Source organism: Cetorhinus maximus, chromosome 3 (genome assembly GCF_964194155.1).
Source record: "Cetorhinus maximus chromosome 3, sCetMax3.hap1.1, whole genome shotgun sequence".
In the NCBI taxonomy this organism is placed as follows: Eukaryota; Metazoa; Chordata; class Chondrichthyes; order Lamniformes; family Cetorhinidae; genus Cetorhinus; species Cetorhinus maximus.
The window spans coordinates 49,951,833-49,974,821 of record NC_135881.1 but is presented as its reverse complement, the minus strand read 5'-3'; the positions used below and the strand labels follow the sequence as shown (position 1 = coordinate 49,974,821).

General features: G+C 42.4%; 1 protein-coding gene across 16 annotated transcripts in view; it reads left to right on the top strand.

Moving 5' to 3' along the window:
• LOC144678302 (sickle tail protein-like) overlaps window positions 1-22,989 on the top strand; it is a 599,821-nt gene that overhangs the window by 499,373 nt on the left and 77,459 nt on the right. For all 16 annotated transcript variants that reach the window (XM_078538135.1, XM_078538149.1, XM_078538129.1 and 13 more), the window contains one exon: window positions 22,167-22,984. In XM_078538135.1, coding sequence (XP_078394261.1) covers window positions 22,167-22,984 — 818 coding nt within the window. The remainder of the gene's footprint in view (window positions 1-22,166; window positions 22,985-22,989) is intronic.

Genomic DNA, 22,989 nt, shown 5'->3' with positions numbered 1-22,989 from the left:
CCATTTGAATCTGCTTCCAATGCCCCTTCAGGCTGTGTATTCCAGATGAAAACTCGCTGTTTAAAGTAACGAAAGCTCCCCCATGTTGCCCTTGGTTCTTTTGCAAATTGCCTCAATTCTGTGTCCTCAAACATCCTCCTACTGGAGACAGTTTCTCTTTATTTACTCATTCAAAAGCATGAATGGTTTGATAGGCTCTGTTAAATCACCTCTTAACTGTTCTGCTCTGGAGAGAACAATCCCAGCTTCTTTAGCCTCTCCATGTTTCTGAAGTCCCTCATTTCTGGTACCAATCTAGTAAAATCTCTTGCACCCTTGACATTCTTCCTTCAGTGTGGTGCCCAGAATAGAATAGACTACTCCAGCTGAGGACTAATCTTGCTTTTGTGTTCTCTTCTTTTATTAATGAAGCCAAGGATCCCAGATGTTCTTTTTAGCAGCCTTTGCAACTTGTCCTGACAATATTTATGTGCAAAAGAGGGTCCCTCTGTTCTTCAGCCCCTTTAAAATTGTACCATGTAGTTTGAATAGTTTGTCCCTTAACCATGCTGCCACTGTCCTGTCACTAATGGGATTTATTTTCTTAGAGCTAACCAGAGAGCAGGCTATTCTAGGCCTGGTAATGTGTGCCCCTAGGTAATCGGATTATATCATGATTGAATTTGGCATTCGGTTTGAGTGAGGGAAGAGTGTGTCTAAATTTAGTGTTTTAAACTTGGAGTATGAAGGCAGAGCTAGCTAAAGTGGACTGGGAAATTAGGTTAAGTGGTAGGTCAATAGAGATGCAGTGGTAGACATTTGAGGAGATATTTCATGGCACTCAAGATAGATTCCAGTGAGAGAGAGACTCCAGGAGAAGGATGCACTATCCGTGGCTAACTAATGAACGAAGTTTAAAGATAGAATCAAAGTGAAAGAAAAAGTGTACAATTTTATGAAGATTAGTAGTAGGACAGAAGATTGGACAGAATTTAAAAACCAGCAAAGAATGACTAAAACAATGAGGGAGAAATTAGTGCATGAGAGAAACCTAGCTAGAAATATAAAAAGTTACTAAGCGTATTTAAAAAAGAAAAGAGTAACTGAAGGGGGTGTTGGTCCTCCAGTGGGAGAGTCTGTGGAATTAATGGCCAAAACAAGGAAATGGCCAAAGCTTTGAACAGATATTTTGTATCTGTCTTCACTGTAGCAGATACAAATAACATCCTAGAAATAAGTGTGCGTCAAGAGGTGAAAGGGAGGGTGGAACTCAAAACAATTACAGTCACCAGAGGAAGGGTAACTAAGAAAGCTATTAGAACTACCAGCTGACAAGTCCCCAGGACCTGATGGCCTGCATTCTTGGGTCCTAAAAGAAGTGGCTGCTGAGACAGTAGATACATTCGTTGTGATCATCCAAAATTCCTTCAGTCCCATCAGATGGGAAAATAGTAAATATAACTCCTCTATCCTGGAAAGGACGGAGACAGAACGCAGGAAACTACAGGCTTGTTAGCTTAACTTCTGTCGTAGGCAAAATGCTAGAAGCTATTATTAAGGAAGTTATAGCAGGGCACTTAGAAAATCTTAATGCGATCAGGCAGAGTCAGTATGGCTTTGAGATATTTTATTAGAGTTCTTTGAGGAAGTAACAAGCAACATGGATAATGCTCAACCTGTAGACGTACTGGGATTTCAAGAAGGCATTTGATCAGGTGCCACATTAAAATAAGAGGTCATGGTGTAGTGATACATATAAAATATCATGTTTAGAGGATTGGTTAGCTAATAGGAAGCAGAGATTAGGAAAAAACAGCTTATTTTCAGGTTGGCAATCTGTAACTAGTGGAGATGCCACAGGGATCAGTGCTGGGGCCTCAACCATTTACAGTTCATATCAATGACTTGGATGAAGGGGCCAAGTGTATGGTTGCTAAATTTGCCGATGTCACAAAGATAGGTAAGAGGGTAAGTTGTGAAGAGGATATAATGGAGTCTGCAAAGGGATGTAGATAGATGGGCAAATTATTGGCAGATGGAGCATAAAGTGGGAAAATGTGTGGTTGTCCACTTTGGCAGGAAGAATACAAAGGCAGTATATTATTTAAATGGAGAGAGACTGCAGAACTCGGTGGTACAGAGGGATCTGGGTGCCCTGGTACATGAATCTCAAAAAATTGGTATGCAGGTACATCAAGTCATTAGGAAAGCAAATGGAATATTATTTATTGCAAGGTGAATGGAACATAAAAGGATGGAAGTTTTGCTGCAGTTGGTGAGACCACATCTGGATTACAGTTTTGGCCGCCTCAAGAAAGGATATATTTGCATAATAAACAATTCAGTGAAGGTTTACTCGATGATTCCTGGGATGAATGGGTTACCTTATGAGGAAAGGTTGGACAGGTTGGGTCTGTGCCCATTGGAGTTTAGAAGATTGAGGGGTGATCTTATTGAAACATTTAAGATCCTGAGTGGGCTTGACAGGATGGATGATGTTTCCCTTAATGGAAGAGATTAGAACAAGGGGTCACAGTTTAAAAATGAGTTTTCCATTTTAGATGGAGATGAGATTTTTTTTCTCTCAGAGGGTTCTTAGTCTGTGGAATTTTCTTCCCCAGAGAACAGTGGAGGCAGGATCATTGAATATTTTTAAGACTTGAGTTAGATTTTTGATTGACAAGGGAGTTGAGGGCTATGGGCGGCAGACAAAAAGGCCACAATAAGATCTTATCAAATGGGTGGAGCAGGCACAAAGGGCTGAAGGCCTACTTCTGCTCCTAATTTATTTGTATGTAATAAAAGAATGGAAGGTTATGTTTCTAAATGTAGGTGGGGCTCATGTGGAGCATAAACACTGGACTCGACCAGCTGGGTTGAATTGCTGGTTTCTGTGCTGTAAATTCTAAACCAATTTACCCCAATCTATTAGTGTTCTCGTTCCTCAAAGTAACTTGTTTAGCGCAAAGTTTTATAGAAATTAGGGAAAAGGTATTTTCAGTTGCATCCTGTGGCAGCTTTAGTAATGCGGCGTGTTGGCATGCACAGTTCTTGTGCTATAATACTATTCCTGTAAATCACCTTCCTTGTGCTGGGACCTCATAACCTACTTAATATCATGCCACTTTAATTCTGTTTGTGATTCCAAAGTGTCAGATATTTTCCTGTTCAATTCTATTATTTGGGTTATTTATTATAATTAAGGCATAGCCATATCTGGTTTGGAGAATTGTGGCTCATTGCAATTAGTATGGCACTGCCTTTCACCTTTGTGAATGGCCCAGTCCATTGACTAAGAGATTCTATGAATGTATTGGTCTGAGCGGAGACAATTCCATCTGTCCTATTTCTTCTGCAGGCTTTTCTCCTTGTAGCAAAATGCTTCTGTGCTTATTCCTATTTCTTCCAACTTGTTCTAAGCTAGTTATAAATGTTACTGAACATAGGCTGTGCTGCAACAGTAACAGACCTAAGGGGGATTATTTTACAAATGCATGCTCCTGGAGGACAGCTTTGGCATTACTGTTAATGGATGGAAAATTATGGAAGGCACGTGCCCAAATTTCCAATGTGCATTCCTGGCAGGTAGAGCGCCACACTGTGAGCGTGGATTCATCAAATTGCCATAGTTTTTAAAATTGCGCATTCATCAGCTTTCCTTTTGTGTGTTAGTGAGTAAAAGGACTAGGTCAATCTGCCTACGTTTTATGCTCCTACACATTAGAATCCCAGGTGAAAATAATGGGAATTTTATTTAAACTGAAATTGGACTTTTTTTTGTGATGTGGGTCACGGGAAGAAAGTTTCTTTGAAACTTTTATTGAATATACTTTAGTTTTCCCTGAGGGGCTTGTGAGTAATGCAGTACAAAAGTACAAAGCCATACAAGCCAAAATGTCTTAGGTTTGAGCCCTCCCTGGTCTGTTCTATGTTAGCTGGTTTTTATGTGAGGCAACAGATGAAATGCTACTGACTTCCATGACTCTATGAGCAATGGAGAGGGAAATATCAGCTCAGCCTTCCCCTTATGACCATTATTGGGGTGGGTGATGTGCACTTGTGACCTTCTGGCGCATGATATCTGAGCTCACACTGGAGGGATGTTTACTTTGGAAAGGAACAAAGTAGTTGCTAGTATTTATGAAGCCATACTCAGTGTGAATCACCATCACCATGGAGATAAAATAGAAGAAAAAATGGGGAAGCACTGTTGGAGATTAGAGCAGGGCTTTTTGGAGCAGTAAGCCATAATGTTTTGATCCAAAATTACATTTGGACAGTTTGATCTTTCTTCCAAGTTTTCAGTTATTCTTCACGTGATAAGCAGGAAATCAACAAAGCTGCAGCAAAGTATTGCAAAATTCAGGCTGTGAATGGTCTTGGAATGTCACATTGTCCACTGTTGCTGGCTATTTTAGATAGATTTAAGGGAATGTTCATCCTCTCTCTCTCTCTCTCTCTCTCAAATGAAGGCAATTGTGGAATCACTCTTGGATGCTTTAAAATCCAATATACTGAACTTCAAATTAAGCAGCAATACTGGATAAGCGCATTTCAAGAAGTGGGATTTTTTTTGTTTATTTTTCAGATATATTGCCTCCTGTTTCACAAAAACCCTTCAGTTCGAGTTTTTAAGATGTTTGCAAAGGAATGTGCTGTGATATAATAGAACACTGCAGTGTGAGACATAATATATATCTACTTGAGCCTTAAATGGAACATTTATATAACCTTGTTGCTGAACAAGTAGTAAATGCTTAGGTAGCAATGCTTGGATGAATTACCAGCTGGCGTGTAACTTTTTTTTTAGTGCAATAGAGTTTTCTGGTGGGTTTCTTGTTCTTCCACAGAAAAACCCAGACACCAAGAATTAATTAGATAACTTTGACCGCAGACTAAATGCATTACAAAGGAATTTTAGTTTTGGTTGCTGCAGCTCTTCTCTCCTGCGCACATTTCCTTACAGGTTAGCATTTTTAATGAGCCAGCTGCAACTAGTTGAATTAATGGATTAGCATTCCTCAAGTTTAGTCGAGACATGGCTGAATGTCTCTAATAAAATGTCATTTAGGTCTGTACATTACAATAGTCACTACACTTTAAAAGTACTTCATTGGTTGTAAAGTGCTTTGGGGCTTCTTGAGGTTGTGAAAGGCGCTGTACAAATGCTAGCAAACTCTTTGCTTCCTCCTGATTTGTGTTTGCAGTTCTGAAATTTGCTCCTGACAAGCTGGTCCCATCTCTCTCCCATGTATCATAGGTATTGTATGCTGATGAGGAAAGCTAAAGTTCTGGCATGTATTACTTTCCTGAGAGAGACAGCATCAGGCAGGTGGACTCCAGCTATCACTATTCCACTGGACTGTGGATCTGTGGGTTAGCTGGTCTGATAGCAGCTATCAGATCCTGAAAGCCCTGAGACACACAGCAGACTTGTGACTCATGCTGTGCTCTGTTCTCCCTTCTATTGCCTCCAGAGCTGCAGTCTGTGCTTTCATGAAGGTGAAGCCTCTGGCCACTTCCTAGCTGATGATTTGCTACAGATTCCATTGATGCTGTATCTCGCTCCATTAATAGCAGCAAAGTTAAAGCTTTGATTTGCTGCCACAAACAGCAGCTGTAGCCATAAGAGTTGCACCTGCCAGCTTCTGCCCACCCTTACAGACTGGCAGTAGCGCCTGAACATAGGTATGTTCATCATGCATTCTTCTTTTCAGGTGAGTGCCCATGGGTTCTGGACTCCAAAGCCACGAGCAGCCTTCTCTTTAGTCTCTGCTGAGAAGGGAACACAATCCTCTCGTTCCTTTGTTTCTGATGAACCACCCAGCGCCACACCCTTGCTATCTGTGTTTTTTCTTGATGAAAACTGATGCCTGGGAAAGAGGAAGCCGGTATCACAGCTGATAAGTTTATGGCTGGTAAATTGTGCTAATTTGTGTTGCCAGAGGAAAGTGAATTAGAGTAAACAACAACTTTCATTTAAATAGTGCTCATGCTAACAGGAAATATGTGCCGTATGTAATGGGAAGTTTGAGGGTATGAGGCTGTTAAAGTGGACAAAGGGGTTTTAGCATTGTGCAGTGGCTATGTCTAGACTAGTGACCACAGTGCAAGCAGTTGGGCTCACCTTAAACCACAGAGCACTATGAACGGTCAGAGGTGAAGAGAGTGCCGATGATCATGGTGGATAAGATAGAAAACGAGAAAGCACTCGGTGTTGAGTTTGACAGCCTTGGTGAGGATGCTGAACTTTTATTGCGGAACACTCTGCAGTCCTCTGGGTGAGAGTTGGAGGCATCCTTAACCAAAGAGTGCTATGTGAAGTATTAATTTTAGACATGTAGAATTGAGGCTGAAGAGTGTTCTGGTACCCATGATAGACAGGAGAGAAAGGGGAGAGATGAGCAGTGTGTCACCTTCCCTGCCCTGCTGAGGATGTGGACCTTGGTGCAGCATTCTTCTGCAGTCCCAGAAGTGAGGGAGTTTACAGTCAGTACCAGTTCCATCACCATTGAGGTGTAATTTACATTTCTCACTTGTACCGCTCGATCTTGTGTGTGCTGTTTGCCCTTTATATAGTGTTCTCCCCTCGTTCATGTCTGATCCTCTCCTTTTTTGCTTTTTGGGGCCCTCTGTCTCATTCAATCGTACCCTCTCTTTTTGTTTTCTTACCTCTGCTTACTCCCAAGAATGTCTCCCTGCCTATGCCTCCTTGTTCTGATGAGCAGTGTAAGTGTCACTCAGATGGGAAACCTTTCTGCACATGATAAAGGCAGGTGTCTCAGTATAGGCCCTCTTCCCTATGCTTTGTGCAGCCATCAGACCAAAGTCTGGCCTCAAACTCCCTGGGCACATTACTGATGCCTGCATCTTGACGGTGTTTGTCATTGCTGCCAGAATGTAGTGGGCAGGCATTACAGAGTATCATTATTCTCTGTGTGCACTCAGCACCTTTAACCCCCATCTGTTCAGCATATGTGACCAGTGATGCTGTACTCCTGAAGGGGTCAGATTCTGAAGGTAGCCAAAGGATCAGAAGCTTTCAGAGTTTAATGGCTGCATCTCTATGATATGACCCTGATCATGGAGCGCAAGTGAGCTGCCCTTGGCCAGACAGGAGTCAGGCATTCTCAGAGGCTATATATGAAGATCTGTGGAGTGTCCTCACTGCATATCATCATCATCCTCCTGCAATTGAGCAACTATTAGGGCTTCCAATGCATCTCCATGACAGGAGCATTAGCACAGGGGGTATGTGCCCTGCCATAAGCCAGACTGGAGTTAAACGTTCATAGATGCAATGTGAGGATCTATGGGGTCACTTCACTGAATGTCATCATCATTCTCCACAAATCTAGCAGCTATGCGGGCCTCCCGAGCACTCTTACCTCGTCTGGACTGTGCGAGGGCCTCATCACCATCATCGTCGCCTTCAAGGACCTCCTCACCCGAACCCTGTCGGCATCGTCCTCATTGGAGGAGACCTCTAGCTCCTTGATCTCCTCCTCAGCCAGCTCCTCTCCCTGTTGTAGCCCCAGGTTGTAAAGGGTGCAGCAGATGACGACGATGCATGACACCCTCTGGACTATACTGCAGGGCTCCACCAGACAGGTCCAGGCACCGGAACCTCATTTTTAGCATCCCGATGGTTTGCTCCACCAAGTTGCGAGTTGCAGCATTAGTCTCGTTATAGCTTCGCTCTGCTGCAGTCTGAGGCCACTGCACGGGTGTCATCAGCCACATCCTCTGTGAGTAGACCTTGTCCCCGAGGAGCCATCCCTGCAGCTTCTGTGGACCCTGGAAGACTTCGGGGATCTGTGACAGACTGTGAGAATGTAGGAATTGTGGACGCTCCCTTGAAACCATGCACAGACCTGCAGGATGTGTTTGTGGTGATCGTACACCAGCTGCATATTCAGTGGATGGAATCTCTTGCGGTTGACATAGTTGACTGCGTGTTGCGACAGAGGCCTGAGTGATCGCACCCTGCACCTGTGGGAAACCCGAAATCTGGGCAAATCCAATCGCTCTTGCATCCTGGTCCTGGGTGAAATGCACAAAGTCGTGTGCCGTTGCGAAGATGGTACCGGTCACCTCATGGATGGATTTGTGGGTGGAGGCTTGTGATATTCCACAGAGGTCACCTGACCTGGTAGAGCCCTGAAAGGAGCCACTGGTGTAGACATTGAGCGCCGTGGTCACTTTCACAGACAATGGCAGTGGATGCCCTCCATGTCCCTGTGGTGCCAAATCCTGCAGTAGCTGGTGATGTGGACCGACTAGTTCCCTAGACGTGGGCAGTCTTCGGCGACACTGGTTCTCGGTCATCTGCAGAAATGAAAGACAGCGTCTGTAGACCCTGGGTCTAGTTAGGCGCTGACCAGCGATGGCTCGCTGTGGGTCTTCGGCGGCATGTGCAGGAACCCCAGCGGCCCCTTCTTCAAGAGGGTGCTACTCCTCCCTCTGCACAGCCAGGGACCCCAGTCACTCTCTTCCCAGTCATCTTCGCTCTCTGTAAGCCATGAGGCATACAGCTAGGCCACCAGGCTCCGTGATCCTGATCATACTCCTGCAGGATGAAAGAGTTAGGGTTAGCATGGGTGCACTAAGAACCTGTCCTGGTTAAGTCTGAAGGCCCCTCAATGCATCCCGGAGAGTGTTGGTCACCACTTGGATGGCCAGAGTTTAATGCGCTGCATGGCTGTCTGAAACTTTGCCCATTGGACTGCATGCTGCGCACTCAGTTCAGGCACAGGCATTTTCCTAACCCGCACTGCAGGGCTGCACTGCTTGAACCGTTGGGGGGGTGACTTTGCCATGGGATGTGAGCGCCTCCACCAGTGACTGCTCCATGACCAGCTTTAGCAGGGAGATTGTACAATGTGCTCAGTTGTCCAACTGTTCTGCAGTCCACTAAAACACTCATTACTTTGCAGTCTGTGCCCGAAAAGTGAAAAGCTCTGGAGCACATGGTACTTTGATTCCTCTGTGTTGCTTGGGTGGGCAGATAAGCTAGAGACACGACTCCAATCATATCAATGTGGCTGCATCTGAACTGCCTCAGCTGCAGAGGAATGATCACTTTATACAAGGTGCCCCTAATGCGTGGCTGCTTCCCTTGCCCAAAACCCCACACTGCATGTGCTTGTACGCTACCTTCTGCCACATGGCAGCCCTTGCACCCCCACCCCCAATGCACCTCAACCTTGACACCCAACAGGTGACTGGGGCAAATGCTCCACAACATTACTGTGTACTCACCTCCATGTTCCCCTCAAATTGCAGCCCGCCAAGTGTACGCCTTTTATATGCTGTTGTGAAATATGTCGACGTGCAAGTGGGTGGGCGGGTGGGGGGGGGGGGGAATGATTCTGGAGGGCTGGGCTTTTAATGATATGCTGATGTATTACAATGAAGCTCCTGACATCCAATGGCGGGAAACGTGGCCTGCCATCGGCGGGCTGAGCGAATGATCACAAACTGGCTTGACACCATCATGAAAATGACTTTTGGCCTTCTCGCCATATTGTCCGCTCACACCACTGATGCCAGCGGGCATGGACAGTCTGACAGTCTCTCCCTGTGTCTGTCTGTCTGTCTGGCTCTCTCGCGCTCTGTTCCACTTTTCTTTGCTATGTTCTCTTGGTATCTCTCTCTTATGATATCTTTGCCTGTCCCTTGTTACCTCTGTACATGTCTTTTTCCACTCTCTTGTGTCTGTCTCATGCAGAGATGGCCCCACCTTTCTCACATGGCCATGTGTGCCTTTGTTAATGGCTGCTATAATTAAAAAATAACTTCTGATAAAGGATTGATGTGGTGAAAATGTGAATGAATAAAAGAATTGGGTTTGCTGAGCTACATGACCTTTTCCTTTCTTTAAATAGTCTTAGAACATAAGACCATAAGAAATAGGAACAGGAGTAGACCATTCAGCCCCTTGAGCCTTTTCCACCATTCAATAAGATCATAGCTGATTTGCTTGTGTTTCGAATTCCACATTCCCACCAACCCCTGATAACCTTTGACTCCCTTGCCTAACAAGAATCTATCTACCTCTGCCTTAAAAATATTCAATGACCCTGCTTCCACCAACTTCTGAGGCAGAGAGTTCCAAAGTTGTACAACCCTCAGAAAAAATTTCTCCTCATCTCTGTCCTAAAAGGGTGACCCCTAATTTTAAAACAGTGCCCCCTAGTTCTGGACTCACCCACAAGAGGAAACATCCTTTTGGCATCCACCTTGTCAAGGTTGTTCAGGATCTTGTATACTTCAATCAAATCACCCCTCACTCTTCTAAACTCCAGTGGAAATAAACTGTCTGTCCAACCTTTCCTCATAAGACAACCCAGTCATTCCAGATATCAATCTAGCAAACCTCCTCTGAACCACCTCCAAAGCATTTACATTCTTCCTTAAATAAGGAGACCAAAACTGCACACAGTATTCGAGGTGCAGTCTCACCAATGCCCTGTATAACTGAAGCATAACATCCTTACTTTTATGTTCAATTCCTCTCATAATAAAGGATAGCATTCTATTAGCCTTCTTAATTACTTGCTGTACCTGCAACTAACTTGTTGTGACTTGTGCTAGAACATCTAGATTCTTATGCAGTCATTCTCTATTTTAGTAATACTCTTTTTTGTACATCCTGCCAAAGTGAACAACTTCACATTTTCTCACATTAAACTGCATTTGCCAGACCTTTGCCCACTCACTCAACTTTTCTATATCCATCTGCAACCTCCTTATGTCCTCTTCACAACATATTTTCCTACCTATCTTTGCATTATCTGCAAATTTAGCTACCATGTCTTCACTCCCCTCATCTAAGTCATTGATATAACTTGTAAAAAGTTGAGGCCCCAGCACAGAATCCTGTGGGACTCAACTTGTCACATCCTGCCAATCCGAAAAAGACCCATTTATGCATACTCTCTGCTTTCTGTCAACCAGCCAATCTTCTATCCATGCTAATATGTTACCCTCTATACCATGCACTTTTATTTTCAATAATAACCCTTGAAGGTTTTGAAGATGTCTCTTTTCGTTTGACATCTTTCAAAGCTTGACAGAGTCAAAGCAAAGTGTTTTGATGTCTGTTGAGATTTTTTACTAATAGTTGCATGCTTACATAATGGTTACATTTTTGCCCAAGGATTTATGAAAATTTGAGCAACAAACCTATTATAACGTGATGTATTTTGAGTTACATGCATCCTGCAGTGTGATTTTAGTCATGGTTTCACTGTAGCTTGCTCATGGACCATTTCCATTAATTTTATGATTGCCTTCTGCCTGCTTTTGCCAAGTTTCTCTGCCCCAACAGAAACTTTGCCAAAACCCACATCCTTTGTTCTCTCTGAATTTCTTCTGAAGTGACTCCGTGCCACAGTGGGTTTCTAAAGCTTCACCTTCTCAGTTATCCACATTAATTTGACTCCCTTCCACTTTTCAGGTCCTTGAGAGTGCATCTGTTTTGGCATATTTGTGCATTCCATTTAATCGTCAAACTTGTTTCAAAACTAATGCCCAGTGTTACTTTAAAGATCTGATATCTTGTACAAACAACTTTGTGATAAATTAATCGTATTCTTTAAAAGTGTAGATACAAATAATAAGTATTCTAGTGGTCATATCAAAATCTTTCTCTCCTGTTATAGGGTAATTCCTTTACCTCAATTAAACTTCTATGAAAAACAGTAGGTGTTTTGCCCTTGAGGGGAAACCAGACCTTGGCCTTTCACTAATGTATGAGTATATGCATGGGATTCCTTATTGCACCAGAGGTGTGAGAGAACTGGAATTCCAGTATGGCAGAGTTTAAATGCAGAAATATGGCTTAATCATTTATGTGCTCCATAAGAAAGAGGAGTTCTTTAGCATTAAATGATGTAAGCTATTTTTTAAAAAGTGCTTTGAATAGATGCTCACCCAGGAAGCTTGACCCCCCCCCCAACCCCCCCTATTGATTTGCATAGGATTGGATTCTAGCACTTGATTTAAGCCTTTGCAACCCTCTTAGTTGACAACAGAGCCTGATTTGTCACTTGGCTTTATTAAAACAATTGGAGACTTTGAGTTTTAGCCCAGCTTATTTCAACCCCTTGACCAGTTTCACCAAGACCTTTCAACTGACCTGAAAACATTTCTTTAATTCCATGAGACTTTGAAAGGTTTGAGGTTGCTTTTGTTGAATAAAAAGGCATGTCTGCACAGCTGTCCAGGCCCCAGTAATTGGTGTTTACCCAATATTGTTTGAACCTCTGTCTGCCTCTAAACTGTGCAACAAAAAGTAAGGTTTCTATTCTTGGTAATGAAATTAATTCTTCCAGGAAAGAAAAGGCCAATTATTTTTGATCGACTCAACCATCTCACCATATCAGCATTTCCTCTCTGCACAAATACACCTATTTGCACCTCAAATTTATTTAAATTGTCTGCCTCAATGACTTCTATGAATTTATTTTTAGTTCCAATGCAGTGTAGTCTTTTTGAATGAGAAAGCTCTTCCTTCTTAGACAGCGAGTTGGTAGGGAAGTGCTTTGGAGTGGCCTGGGATGTGAAAAGTGCAATGTAAATGCAAGTTTCTTCTTTTTCCCCACTCCTAATTGATGAGTTTGTGTATCATCCTCTTCACTTACATATGGCCAACATTAGGCACTGTATTTCCTTTTGTTTTGGAACCATAATCATGGATGCGCGTGAACTTGAGTTTTGATCCTGGTGTCTCAGTTAATGTTTTTGAGAAACAACCACATACACTTTTGCTGACTTACAGCACCATTAATGTTGCCTATTTTTCTTGTAATTGAACAAGAAGTTCAACAGGTGCAATCTTAATAGTATGGTAACTGGACCTAAACTAAATTAGGACCTCCCTACCACAACCAAATGCTGCTGTTTATCCTGTAAACTGTTGCTGGCTTTCTGAAGGTCTGCATTCGGTTTATTGTATCCTATTTTATCACAATTGCAGTTGATTCATTCACCTCTTGTGAAAATACTACTGTCCATATTTATTCACCAATGTTTAGATTTGGTGAATGACTTGTTCTGACAGTGTAGCTGCTGTGAAAATATTACACCTGTTATCTGATTTAACACTCACTAGCTAGCATCTTTTCTTCTAATACAATGGTGGTTTTAACACTTGATAAGTTTTCACTTTAGAACCTGGATTTTCTTAACAGTTGAAAAGATGTAATAATTTCCCATAGTAAGTTGACTGCCATATGCTACTTTATTGGAGAGCGACATTGCCTCTTCTGTTTGATATCTACAATGTCTTCATTACTGATGAAATCAAATGAACTGTTGACAATTTAATGTTCCATTATGGCTTAATAAAGTTGTTTTCCTGCATTCATCAACAACTCACATTTACATCATGCCTTTCACATAATAAAACATCACAACCTCATCACAGGGACATTATAAAACAAAATATCACACCGAGACATGTTAGGAAGTATTAGGACAGATGGGCAGAAGTTGGGTCAAACAAGTAGGTTATAAGGAGGAAAGAGAGTTGGAGAGGTTTAGGGAAGGAATTCCAGGCTATGGGGCCCAAGCAGCTGAAGGCACAGCCAACAATTAAAATCAGGGATTGTCGAGGGCTGAAGTAGAGGAGCGCAGATATCTTGGATGATTGTAAGGCTAGAGGGGTTTACGGAGAAAGGAAGGGGTAAGTTTATAGAGGTATTTGAAAACAAGGGTGAGAATTTTTAAATTGAACTGTTGCCTAACTGGGAGCCTATGTAGGTCAGTGATGGGCGAATGGGGTTTGGTGAGAGTTTGGACATGGGCAACAGAGTTTTGGATGACCTCAAATTTAGGGAGGGTAGAATGTGGGAATCTGGTCAGGAACGTGTTAGAATTGTCAAAATTCTGAGACATGGTAGAGATACATGCCTGGCACAGCTGCACAACCTGATATTCTGATCTGAGAAGAGGAGTGCATTTCGGGGATATTGTTCATGATTATATTGAAAGTCATTGATATAACTTGTAAAAAGTTGAGGCCCCAGCACAGAATCCTGTGGGACTCAACTTGTCACATCCTGCCAATCCGAAAAAGACCCATTTATGCATACTCTCTGCTTTCTGACAACCAGCCAATCTTCTATCCATGCTAATATGTTACCCTCTATACCATGCACTTTTATTTTCAATAATAACCCTTGAAGGTTTTGAAGATGTCTCTTTTCGTTTGACATCTTTCAAAGCTTGACAAGAGTCAAAGCAAAGTGTTTTGATGTCTGTTGAGATTTTTTACTAATAGTTGCATGCTTACATAATGGTCACATTTTTGCCCAAGGATTTATGAAAATTTGAGCAACAAACCTATTATAACGTGATGTATTTTGAGTTACATGCATCCTGCAGTGTGATTTTAGTCATGGTTTCACTGTAGCTTGCTCATGGACCATTTCCATTAATTTTATGATTGCCTTCTGCCTGCTTTTGCCAAGTTTCTCTGCCCCAACAGAAACTTTGCCAAAACCCACATCCTTTGTTCTCTCTGAATTTCTTCTGAAGTGACTCCGTGCCACAGTGGGTTTCTAAAGCTTCACCTTCTCAGTTATCCACATTAATTTGACTCCCTTCCACTTTTCAGGTCCTTGAGAGTGCATCTGTTTTGGCATATTTGTGCATTCTCTCTTAAACTAACTTGCCCAGCATCGAGGTACTAATCATTCAAAACCAGCTCCACTGGATGGGACATGTCATTCATATGCCTGACAGCAGGCAACGAAGTTCTACTGGGAACTCGGTCACAGCTGGGGACTCCCGGTAGGACAGCGGTAAAGCTTCGGGATGTTCTCAAAGCATCCCTGAAGAGATCAAACATACCCACAGACTCAAAGGAGTCCTTAGCTGGTGATCGACTAAAATGGGGAAGGCTCATTTGGGAAGGCACCGAACGCATAGAGAGACTCTGGAAACGTGCAGAGAAGTTGTTGAGGTGTCAGAAGGAGAGCACAAACCTCCAAACAACCCATTTATCCAACCCTTCAAGCACCACCTGCCCCACATGTGGCAGAGTCTGCAGATCACTCATTGAACTTATCAGCCATCTTAGAACACATCAAATCGGAGTAGAAACAAGTCATCCTCAATCCTGAGGGACTGCTTAAGGAGGAGAATGGTCAAACGTGGTCCGTTTAAATTCAACGAAAGCAGCCTATCAGATATAGATATACTAGACAAGTATACAAATCATAACAAAAAAGCAGAGAAATAGGTAAAACCTATTGGTTTGTAAACGCCTGTGCAGATCCTACCCATGAATGCATAGTCATCTGTTCAAGTCATCTGAAATTAGATGCAGATAATTAAAAAAAGAAAATACTAACTGGGCAAGTTGGGTTTCAAGACCTTCCTGAAATATGTATAACACATAAATGAGTGTATAAATTCCCAGCTGCTGAGACTAAATCACAGTTATTTTAAGTGACAGCTTTATCTAACATAATGGGTCTTCTGTAATGTGTTAAGTGAACTGATGCATCAGTATCTCAAAAGTGTTCAAATTGAGCTAGATGAAAAATTTGGAATGATGCCAAGAAAATCTTCAACTGCTTTTTCATCTTTATAACACAACTGTAAATATATGATCACCTGTTCATTTTGAAAGGTTCCCCTTTTACTCTGCTCCCTTCAGCAGATTGTACACATAATAATTTGACGAAAGGAAATCTTTTAATCTCTACTCTTGAAAAGAACTTGTATTTTCTGCTATGTTCTGCTATGTTTCGCTTTTAAATTTCATGGCTAATGTAACATTTCAACTCATGGAGCTAGGATTGGTGTGTTTATGATGGTGAGTGGAGGTGGGGGAGATGTTGGCAGGGAACAGAAAATTTTAGTTCCTGCATTAAAGTGGAGTGCTATGTACCTTTTAAGAGAATGTAGTTAATTGACCGTGTGACTGTATTGACCAATCGCTACACAACACGGGTTTCTTGGGTAATAGCAAGTCTAGAGCTGAAGGTGATTGAAGAAGCACACATGGGCCTGAATTTTTGGCTCGGCGAGCGTGAGGCGTGAAATGACATGTGGTGACGCTGGGTGGGCGTCCCGACGTCACCGTGCATCATTTAGGTTTTCAGTTAAGCGGCTGCGCGCCCACCGAACTGTCAAAGGCCTATTAAGGCCATTTAAAAACTCAATTAAACTAATAAACTGAGCTGCCCATCCAACCTTAAGGTTGGTGAGCAGGCAAAGAGCCCAGGCGGCCTTTGCACTTTTCATGGAACCTCATCCATGGGCGGGACGAGGTTTCATGAAAGGTTTATAAATTTAATAACATTTTCCATTAATGGTCATTGACATATCCCAGCTCATGTGACACTGTCGCATGAGGGGATATCCTAAAATTTTTCCTTTTCTCTACTTAAATTTTTGAAACTTAAACTAATCTCCCTGAGGCACCTTTGTGCCTTGGAGATCTCTGCACTCTTTCGCGTGCATGCGCAAAAGAGTTCCGGCCCCAACTCTGAATCTCCCCCGCTCGCACAGAGAGTGCTCAGCACTTCCGGGCGCGCATCACGCTGTGTGGGCCTTAATTAGCCAGCCCATGTAAAATGGCGGCACGGACCCGATCGGGGGCGCCCATCCGGTTTGTGCCCACTCCCTCACAACCCCTCCCACCCTGGACGGGGAAAATTCTCCCCATGGTGTTAGTGTCCTGTTCTTAGTTCCAATAAACCACCAGTGTTTGTTCAGTTAGTCGGTCTCTCTGCCTATATTTTTTCAAGCACCAACTAATGTGTTGATATCTAGGGTGCAGCTAGCATTCGCCGGACAAAGCAAACCTGATAACCAAAAACATTAAAGTTCCCAATACCCACCTTTTGGTATTACCAAATCAGAGAGAGAAAATGTTGTATATCATTTAGCAGGTAAGCCTTCCTCTGCCCTGTGCCTTGGAGATCCGCAGGTACAGGGCAGAGGAAAAAGAAACATACTCCTGACACTCTTCTTTCCCTTCCCCAAAATTTTCTGGGGCTTCCCCAGGATTTAGAACTGGGCCTGCATCTTTTTTGTTAGACCCAATCCCAGCATAGCTATTCATGAGGCAAGAATGGGTATTTCTGGCCTCCCACCTCCTTTTTCTTCCAGCTTCTCCCGATCAACGCCCCGTTGTTACCTTCTAACCCCCACTGGCCCAAGCTCTTGGCTCATGGGGTGAGGATGTCAAATTGAAGAAAGATAAGTGCAGTTCTGTACCTTTTTTTATTACCCCCTTCCCCCTACACCCTCCCGAGGAAGACACAGCTTTAACTAATAAAGTGGATGGTGGGAGGATTCAGGAAAGGGTAAAAGCTTAGCACACACCTGCCCCTCATTCACATGGCCCAGCTAAGGATATTCTCAATCCACACAAATAGGAGAAAAACTGCCTTCACCAAACTTCCTCACATCACACAATCTTCTTTCAGTTGTCTCTTTCAACCCACCCTTCCTCAACTTGCATGCTCATTTATGTTCCTTTGAATATTTTTAATCGAGTGTTAGTATTTTATATTTCTCTCTGTGAAATTTACATACTTGGAGTTTGAGAGTACTAAATGAACATTGGGCCAAAAATAAGGAAAACTTTGTATTTATATAGCACCTTTCATGAACTCAGGATGTCCCAAAGTGCTTTACAGCCAGGAAACTAATTTTCAAGGTATAGTCATTGTGACAATGCGGGAAACGGATAGCTAGTTTGCGCACTGCAAGCTCTCACAAGTAGCAATGTAATAATGGTCAGATCTTTTTTAAATTAATCTTTTTATTCATTCTTGGGATGTGGATATTGCTGTCAAGGTCAGCATTTACTGCTCTTGAAGGTGGTAGTGAGCTGTCTTCTTGAACCGCTGCAGTCCATGTGTTGATTAAGGGATAAAGATTGGCCAGAACGCTGGGGGCATGCTCTTCTTCAAAATATTGCCACCTGAGAGAGCAGCCAGGGCCTCTGTTTAATGTCTCATCCATAAAACTGCACCTCTGACAGTACAGTACTCCTTTAGTACAGCATGGGAATGTCAGTTCACTAGGCCACAGTTGACACTTAAAGAATCAGTGCAAAAGGTTGAATAATCTCCCCCCACATTTTAAATTTCTGTACTAGAGGACAGCAATCAATATGCTGGAAAGCAACTCCTGACATTTGCTAAGCAATTGCTTTAGACCCAATATAAGTTAACATTGAAGCATTAAGCTTGCACAAATATCCCACGTCTTCCAATAAAACAAATATAGCTTAACCTGTTTTTATATATCATGCACAACATCCAAATTGCACCCATTTTGCAATTTCAATTTTTGGCTACCAGGAAATTATGTAACACATTACTGCTGTATTTGATTGCTTGGTTCTGGTGTCAACTGTGGTTCAGCTGGTAGCATTCTTGCCTCTTTGAGTCAGAAGGCTGTGGGTTTAAACCCCACCCCAAAGACTTGATCACAAAAACTTGGACTGCCACATCTAGTGCAGCATTGTCAGAGGTGTCGTCTTTCAGATGAAATGTTAAACCAAGGCCCTGTCTGCCCATTCAGATGGACAGAATTAGTTCCCATGGCAGCGTACCAAAGAAGAATAAAAGAGTAATTCCCAATGTAATGGCCAATGCTTAACCCTCAATTAATATCGCTAAAATAAATTAGGTTATCTGATCATTATTACATTGCAGCTTGTGGGAGCTTGCTGTGCGCAGACTGGCTGCTTGTTTTGTGCATTCTAACAGTGACTATGTTTCAAAAAGTACTTCATTGGCTTTAAAGCACTTTGGGATATCCTGAGCTCATAAAAAGTGCCATATGCTCAGTCTGTAAAACTTTGACGAGGGTTTTTTCCCACTGAGCTTAGGACACTGGCATGAAGTTTTTTTCAACTGACAATTTTAACGTAATCTATTTAGCTCATCTGGGTGTAAAATTGATCTTAACTCTTTGCTTGAGCAAGTCTTTATTCCTCAGGAAATGAGTGAACTGGAAAAGAAATAATTTAATTCTGCACTCCAGGGCATAACAAGGTGTTTGATCACAAGATGAGGCTTATTGCAGACTCCAACTGTTTGTTGAAATAGGCTTTAAACTCATGTGGTGATAGACACTGCCTTTAACTTCACATGATTTCATGTGACTTAAGTTTAGCTTTAGGAAGTTGTCTGTCTCTATTCTAATGGACATACATCACACTACAACAATTGTGAAATCTGCATGCAACGGTTTACAATTTTCTTTTGTCCAGCTCTGACTCAAAGTTGTGTTGCCTGTGAACTTCTACCAATGTGAATCCGTAGTAACACACTAAGACATGACACCGATGCTGCCAGACTGGTAGAGATCATTTTCACCCACTGATTTATTTGAACACTGTGGGAGTTTCTTTACTTGGTGTTGGACCCTTTCACCAAATCCCAAGCAGGCATTAGGAACTTCCTGTAAAGGCAAGTGTCAACGTGGTGACAGGTGCTGGTGTGTTGGACTGCCCATGCCTTTGGGTTCCCTTTCCTCGGTGCCTTGTCTTCTGTGCAAATAAATGATGATGTTCATAGAGACTGATTAATGAGCCATTTAAAGATGTTTCCTAGACTGTCGATACTAATTAAATTAATTGTGATCATGTGAACAGTAAGTTTCATCAAGTTCAACTGTTATTTAACATGTTTATAAATTCTGGTGGTGAAATTGTTAAGGATAACTCAGGTAACTTCCAAAATGAAAATGCAATTGCCTGGACCCCACAGGTTTTCTATTTCACATAATTATGTCGGATAAAATACTAATATTAATGAGCAGTTGTGGTTTCCCTTTTCTGTATATCGTATTTTTACTATTTAATGTTTCAATATAAAAGGAGTTATAGTAGCCAGCTTACTGTGAGATTTATGTTACGAGATTTGTTATTGTCGTCTCCCCGGCAATAGGCTTGAGAAGGGACACTACAGTTTTCAAATATATACAAATGTTTGCTCCACTTTGTGTTTTAAGATATTTCTCGAGTTCAAAAAGGTATTAAAAATCCACAATCGCCCAAAAACCTTTTCTAAGTTTAAAGGTATTATGTAATAGTACGTTTTTCTTAAGTTCTTTTGAAGTTGTTGGGGTTTGGTGCAGTGAAATAGTGAGTCTGCAGAATTAAAACTTTATGTAAATCATTGTTTTGGAATTCTACATATAAACAAAAAGAAGCAGATGCTTCAATCAGTTGCTTGTGTGTGTCTGTGCTAAACTCTGAAGCTAAAGAGAAGTTGGAAGTAGTTTTGATTTGAGATTATTCAATATGTTGCTCTGGCCTGTTTTTGAAAAAAAAATGTTCAAACAGACGCAAGTGCTGTGAAAGCTTAAAAGCAGGCATAATTTGACATCTAAAATAGGAAAAGGAAGCATTTTCTGTAGGCTGTAATTATTTATAATTTGAATGCATAACCTTAAAAACCCTGCTTTGGTGTAATCGACTTCCCTGCCTGGAATTCTCTGTCTGACATAATTGTGGGAGCAGTGGTTCCTTACGAAGGCCTATCCACTACCACCAAAGGGCAACTCGGCATTCAGATGCAAATGGAAATTGTATATGAAGTTTAATTTTTATACTTTAATAATAAAAATTACATACTCCATTTTGTTAAATGTCATTTGAGCCTGTACTTAACAAACTTACTTGAGGCAAAGGCAGGTGAAGAAACTTTGAAGTGGTGTTTTTGACCTGATTTATACATCTTGTTGGTTCACCTTCCTTTTGCTAAGACATTTGTATGTGAATAAATTATCATTTAAATTTTTCTGTCTACTTGTCTTGGAAGAAATTTGAATTGAAGTGGAGTAAATGTTAATGAGCCAATATCTTTAAGTGTGGTGTACAAATTTGCATAACAAAGCTGTGACACCAGAGCTTGGTTATTGTGCAGTGTGGGTTAACCACACAAATTATTACTGAATTTCCTGTGGCATTACTTAGTGAATCAGAGGATAGGCATGAAGCTGTTATATCACAGATTGCATCATCAATTGTACTTTTACAAATGGGTTATAATCAGTGTTAATGACTGAGATTCTGGGATTTTGGGGATCCAGTTGTGCAATTCTGATTTTTTTTATGTCAAACTTTTAAATTCATTATGGGTGAAGTCTTGCCTCATTCAACCCAAGAAGTATTTGCTTTCCATCTTTGTTTTTCGCAAGTTACAATACACAGGAAAACTGGGAATTAGTTAGCAGATTACAGATGCCTGGGTGTAGGCAGGGGTTGTGCAAAAACTGCTGGAATTTGTTGGCATTGGGAGTGTGTCTGGGTGTGGGTCTGGATGTGGTAATAGTTCATAAGAAGCACCTGGAGTTTAGTAGCACTTGGGCGGGATCTGAGGTCTTACTAGAGGATTTTTGCGATGTGGCTGTTCTTTTAGGATAGGCAAAAGCCTGTGGGTTGGCACAGTGGGCATGGGGTGTACGGGAGGGTGGTGAGGCCAGGCTTCAGGGAATTGGGGACATGGGAGGTTGGACAACCTGGGTTGCATTAGAATTAGGGAAGGTCTTTGTATCCAGCGGCACTATGGAGGGAGCCCAGGTTTGGCTGTAGTGGGGAGTTCAGAGTGAATGACAGCCTGCGGATGGATGGGCAATGGAGAGGAGATGGAACATTGTGGTAGGTACCAGAGTTGGTCAGCACTGGAGTTGGAGGGTCTCTGGATGTAACACCTCCATGAGTTGTCTGTGGTGCTTGTAGAGGGGCCGGGGAAAATGCCTTTAGAGGATGGGAGCATTTGGTAAAGGGAATCTGGAAACACAAGGAGGGGTAGATTTTTCTTTTTATATGTCCTTTTACTCTACCTTACCTAATGTCTTCTGCCAATGGCTGGGGGTTACAGCTTGTTTAGAGATGATTTCCCATGTTTCTGATTACCCTTGTAACTTGCTTCAGAGATTGTCCTGATATTGTGCTCTCCGTTAATTTTCTCACCTAGTTACTGTTGCCCATCACAGTGTGAAATGTTGCATCCTGCTTAGTGTAGCTCGGATTGAAACATGAGCAGGATTAGTCGGCATACGTTCTTAGTGAATGGCACAAGAGTAACCATGTGCCATGCAACCCATCAGCACCTTTCATTTGAATACAAGTCCTCACACATGCTATGGAAATGGTCTTACTGATTCAAGCTTAACTATGGTTTTTAATTCTTTTCTTACAGATGCAGAGGGAGCTGGTTCATGCAAAAGAAGCCCCTCCCTCCTTCCGCCACCACGGCCCTCTTCCCCATGGACCACCAAGTTCACCACCAATAGCTCAATCAATGCCATCTTCTCCATCCAGAATTCCGTATAATGGAGGGCGCACCATACCTATGCCAGGCAGTGCCACTGTTCCCAGGGACAGACTGTCTAGTATGCCAACATCAAGGTCCATATCCCCCAGCCCGAGCGCCATCTTGGAAAGAAGAGATGTAAAACCAGATGAGGACTTGAGCGGTAAAAATATTGCCCCTTTCCGAAACGAAGGTCTGTACGCTGATCCTTACATGTATCATGATGGACGAATGAGTATTGCTTCATCCAACACTGGAATTCCTGGGGACATGCCGGACCATATCCTATACCACCGCCCTTCATTGAGGTCTGGCAATGCATACCCAAACACCAATGTGCAGGCTGACATAATGGAGCAATCACTATACAGAATAAAGCCCAGAAAATATTCTGACAGTTATATACCATCGGTTGGCTCCAAAACACCACCGCCTTCTCCTCAGAAGATAAGTGACATGCGCTTAATGGATATTCATGGACAGAGTACCCACATGGGTCATCCTGTTCAACTTGACAGGTCCTCTTCCGTACGTAGCTCCCTCAGGAAGGATTCTGGGACATCTCTTGCTATGGAAACCGCAGCAATCAAGTCACGCAGTGCTGCTTCCTCACCTTCCATTTCGGATGTAGTCCCTTTCTCGGCTGACAAGCAAACGCCGGCATACAACAGCGCACCTGGAAAACCTAATGACCCGGAAACCAGGTAAA